The 5,012-nt window shown below is 52.5% G+C and overlaps 1 protein-coding gene across 1 annotated transcript; it reads right to left on the bottom strand.

Annotated features, from left to right (window-relative positions):
* Positions 1-2,578: 2,578 nt before the first annotated feature.
* LOC119288533 (uncharacterized protein At3g28850-like) lies at positions 2,579-3,768 on the bottom strand. The gene has a single exon (XM_037568138.1). It carries the CDS (start codon positions 3,715-3,717, stop codon positions 2,725-2,727), a length of 993 nt encoding a protein of 330 aa, XP_037424035.1. The 5' UTR covers positions 3,718-3,768; the 3' UTR covers positions 2,579-2,724.
* Between the last annotated feature and the right edge of the window lie 1,244 nt (positions 3,769-5,012).

Below are 5,012 nucleotides of genomic sequence, written 5' to 3' on the forward strand. Positions count from 1 at the left end.
GCTATTGTTACCGCTACTATCATATTACTTGCTACTAAATACTTTGCTGCAGATATTAAGTTTTCCAGGTGTGGTTGAATTGACAACTCAGCTGCTAATACTTGAGAATATTCTTTGGCTCCCCTTGTGTCGAATCAATAAATTTGTGTTGAATACTCTATCCTCGAAACTGTTGTGATCCCCTATACTTGTGGGTTATCAGGGTACAGCGGCATTGGCCAACCGTCCAACAGAATGCAAAGGAAGCATCCCCGGTCGTTCCCTTCGGCTAACATGGCCGGCGCCCACAGGTTGTTCGACAAAATGCCAATGCCAACGCCCACGGCCGACAACCCTGAGTACTCGGCGTTCATGGAGAACGCCATCTTCGAGGGCCATGGTGAAGCCTTCCATGTCGACGGCCAGGCCCAAGCTTTTGATCCCGACGTCACCCAAAGCCAGGATGGTCGCGGCTACTATGACGACACTCAATTCGTCGGCCGGCCATGATGAAGATGAGGATGACCATGGCAGCTCTTGGAATGACGATGTTGACTTGTATTGTGAAAATGAGAAAGAAAAGCTCGACATTTCGGCTGAGCCATTGGTGTTTATCGATGAGCTCACCCAAAGTGCCAAGGCACAAAAGAGGAGGAAAACATTCGCACGGGATCGTACACCCAAGATGAGGACACTTTGATTAGCGAGAGTTGGATGGAGATAGGCCAAGATCCCATGAAAGGTGCCAAGCAGAAAGGATCCGTCTTTTGGACAAGAGTTCACAAGAACTTTCACGAGCGAAGGAAGTTTGCCCCCTGCCAATTTATGAGCACATGCGGCATCAACTCAATCCAAAAGAGATGGGGGTTCATCCAACATGAGTGCAACAAGTATTGTGTCGCGCTTGAGAGTGTTCAAGCCTGTCCCGTGAGCGGCCTAGGCCTGGGTGACTTGGTATGCCATTTGTGTCCATTCATGTTGGCATGCCATTTATGTTTGATGCATTTTGTGTCGTTTCATGTTACAATTCTGGCCGCATCTTTGATTGTGTAGGCATTCCAATCTTTGGAGGCATTCAAGGCCTGGCACAAGAACAAGCCGTTTAGTCTAACGCATTGTTGGGTGCTCATCAAAGATTGCCCCAAGTTCAATGACCAATATGTTGCTCGTAAGAAGAAAGGAGGGAAGGCGGACCTGGCTGATGAGGAAGACTTGCACAAGAGGCCGAGGGGCAAGACAAGCTCGAAGGCCGGCGAGAAGCGTGATGTGTCTTTTATAGCCTTGCAAGGAACTTTGGAGAACATGATGAGCCAAAATGAAGTGCGGGAGGAGAGGAAGAGCAAAGGGAAGGAAGAGCAAATGAAGATATACCTAGATCTTCAAACGAAGAAGCTTGACATGTAGGAGGCCGTGAAGAGGAGGAAGCTTGACATCGAGGAGGCCGCTCAACTCAAGAAGCTCGAGATCGAGGCCACCAATGCCGGGACCAAAGCCAAAGAGGTGGCACTCGCGTTCATGAGCGTCGACAAGAACAACATGTCACCGGAGAGGAAGGCTTGGTTCGCGAACCGACAGAAGGAGATATTCGCTCGCGACGGCCTGAACTAGGTGAGACCATGGCCACGGTGGTTGTCCATTTTGAAGGCTGACTGCTGTGCCGGCCACTGGCTTTGTTGCTGGCGCCAAAAGCTTGTCATTTTGAAGGCTGGCTCGTGTGCCTGCCGCTGGCTTTGTTATCGGCGCCAAAAGCTTGTCATTTTGAAGGCTGGCTCGTGTGCCTGCCGCTGGCTTTGTTGTCGGCCCCAAAAACTTGTCCATTTTGAAGGTTGGCTCGTGTGCCGACCACTAGCTTTGTTGCCAGCGTGAAACTTGGGTGACCATTCTGTAGGTTGCTGGCTTTGTTGCCGGCCGGCATGAACTGGCGAGAACGCGGCCACTGGCGTGAATTATGGCCATTTAGCTATACCATTTGTTCTTTTCTTATTTTGCATGCACAACGAACGAGATGCGGCCGAAATACGGTCGTCCGTTGGGCGCATGACCGGCGTATCGCCAAATTCGACCAAACATGGCCCCATTATCACCCTCAAACAGACAAAAAACGGATGAAACCGGCGTCCATTTGAGGTCGTGCGTTGAAGTTGGCCTTACTACTCCAAAGAAGGTTTGTCCGTTTCCACTAAACTTGCGTCCGCATCCCTGCTAGATGATGATTGATCTACAAACTACGGGGCTATGTATGTATATACTACTACTACATTGGAAATTTTTGGTTGGAGTACCCTGTTTTGCTCCAATTGTCCTCATCTTGTGGCTCGCTTTGCATTTCTTTTCTTCAAAAAGGAGCCTACGATGCGGCGCCGGCTTTGAACGGAGACGGCCACTGGCTCCGCTACCCGCCTACACTATAACACTATGTTAGGCTAGAACCTAGAACTAGCAGCTAGCAGCAAGTCGGACCAGTCAGCGAGACGCGTAAAGGAAACGGTCCACTGCCGCTGGGGCCGGCAAGAACTATCTGAATTTTGCTGTGGAACATTTGGCTCAATTCAAATAACATCATGAACAGTGGACGCCACATGAGTCAAGCATGCAGCGTTGGTATCTCTACCCATTGAGGAAACAACAAGCGCGTCACGCACCGTTGATCACGCGAAAACACACACGCGTACGGTCATGCATACACAAAATCACAGGAGCTGAGCACCACATCCAAGTGGCGCACCGGCAAAATTCTGCAACGTATCAGGAGCAGCAGCAGACGGAGCACCTCACGATGCCGTTCTCGTTGCACTCCGTGCACCGCCGGAACCCCGCGCCACCGCCGTCCGTGCCTTCGCCGTCTTCTTCCTCGTCGTCCTCTTCGTCCACGTACACCTTGCAGCTGCCGGAGCAGGCCTCGCAGAGCACGAACCGGGCGTCCCCGCACGCTTCGCACGCGCCGGGGCCCCCGCTCTCGCACCCGGCGAGCCTCGCGGCCAGCTCCCCTGTCTCGTGCAGCCGCTTCAGCTCCTCCGCGTTGCCCACGAGCTCCCCGTCCACGAACAGGCTCGGCAGTGTCGGCGCGGCCGGCGCCCAGCACTTGGCGAGGGCGCCGGCCCTGAGGCCGAGGAGGCCGTGCAGCTCGTCGCGGAAGCCGCGGTGCATGGACACGTCCCGCTCGTCGATGCGCACGCCGTAGCCCTTGAGGATGGCGCGCGCCAGGCTGCAGTCCTCGTGCGTGGCGCGCACGCCGCGCAGCGACGTGAAGTAGAGCACGGCCTTACGCGGCGGCGGCGGCGCCTTGGCCTTGCTCGCCGTCTCCTCGTCGTTCACGGAGGGCATCCTCATGGGAAGCGGCGTGACCTTGGATGACGCGGCGAACTCCTGCTGTGCCGCGGCGGCGATCGGGAACGAGAAGGAGTGGCGCCCGAACGGCGCGGCCAGCAACGGCGAGTGCTCCTCCAGGCCGGCCATGAGCGCCCACGCGTCGATGTCCTCGGGCTCGTTGGGCGGCGTCATGGTCGGCGTGCGCGGCACGAACCTCCTGGGCGCGCACACGCCGGCGTCAGCGGCCTCGGGCGCACGCAGTCCGGCGGCCTTGTCGACCTCGAGGGACCCGAGCGTGGACGACGTGAGCCGCACGAGGTGGGCGCCGGCGTCGAAGCGGGCGGGGAACGACTGGCAGCGCGGCAGCGGGAGCGGCGACGGGCAGTACCGGAGGTCATGCCGAGCTTGCCTCGAGGTGGTGCACCCCATGATGGCTATGGCAGTGCCAAATGTGCAACGTGAGGAGCGTGTGTGTGACTGTGTGAATGTGATCACTCGCCAGGAGCGAGTGGTGCTGCTTTTGAGGGGTTCTAAGTAGTAGTACTGGATGGATTCAGCCGGACGCTAATCTTTAGGGATTGAAGTTTAGGATCTTACATATGGCATTGGGGGGATAAAACCAGCACGCGGGAGACGATAAGTGGTGAGATTTAGTGGGCAAGTGTGATTTAGTTTATGTAACCTGTCCTAGAAAGGATAACCATAATATTTTTCTCTGGAAACATCCTTTTATGAAAGTAATGTTTTTGGAACATTCATGCTTTGGACTTTGGACATTTGGAGCCAAGTTCGGATGTTTGTGGTCCAGTTCATGAATCGTGAGTAGGTGTAGTACTGCTATTCATTCTGTTGATTTTGTTTGAACTTTGTTGGTGGTACCATCGCCGTTCAAGTTGCTTGTCCGCATCAAAATGCGGGCTATTTTATCCGGTTAATTAGGACCTAATGAAAATTGTGGATGGATGCACACTCTACTTTAAGCGCCCATGCAATAGCAACAAAAAAAGATAGTGAAACATACAACGGGTAGGAGCAATGTTGTACTATGGCAGTGGTTATGGCTTTCGTAGTTAAACAGTACACCCTTCCATTTTCTTGCATTCCTTTCTTCGTTTGCATCACCGTTCACCTGTTCCCCTTATTCTAGGGCCCTGTTCACGGGGCACTAGCTTTGGAGCTCCTCTTTTGTTGCACTTGCACACAAACAGATATAGGCTTGCAACTTTAGGAACAAGCTAAAGGTTTGCATGTAAAGAAATTCTAAAGTAAGCAAATGGTTGAATGGAGCCATCGGCTATGGGAGGACAAAATTGTTAAATAAGCTAGCAAATTTGGGGGATTTAACAATATGTATTCTCGTTTTAACTTGTTTCCACAATAATAACCACCCCAACCTCTGCATCAATTGATGCACACACACATATATTATTGATTATTTAATGATGCCGAGCAAGTCCGGCATCAAATCGGCTTGCAGAAAAATAAAGAAAGATCGAGGCCGTCCAAAAGGATCTTCCCCACTATAAGATCACCACGATCCTACGAGAAATCCTATATCATGTGATCGAATTTAAAAAAATTGTGCTACTTGCAGACAAAGCCTTCAAAAAGAGGATTGTCATGCGTGCGAGTCGATATTGACGACTTCAACCAAAGGTTGAACATGGATTTTTCATCTCCGAAGCCAAGTTTTGAGCCACCACCTTCAACGGTGGCAGCGCGTG

The sequence above is a fragment of the Triticum dicoccoides genome, chromosome 4A (assembly GCF_002162155.2).
Source record: "Triticum dicoccoides isolate Atlit2015 ecotype Zavitan chromosome 4A, WEW_v2.0, whole genome shotgun sequence".
Classification (NCBI taxonomy): domain Eukaryota; kingdom Viridiplantae; phylum Streptophyta; class Magnoliopsida; order Poales; family Poaceae; genus Triticum; species Triticum dicoccoides.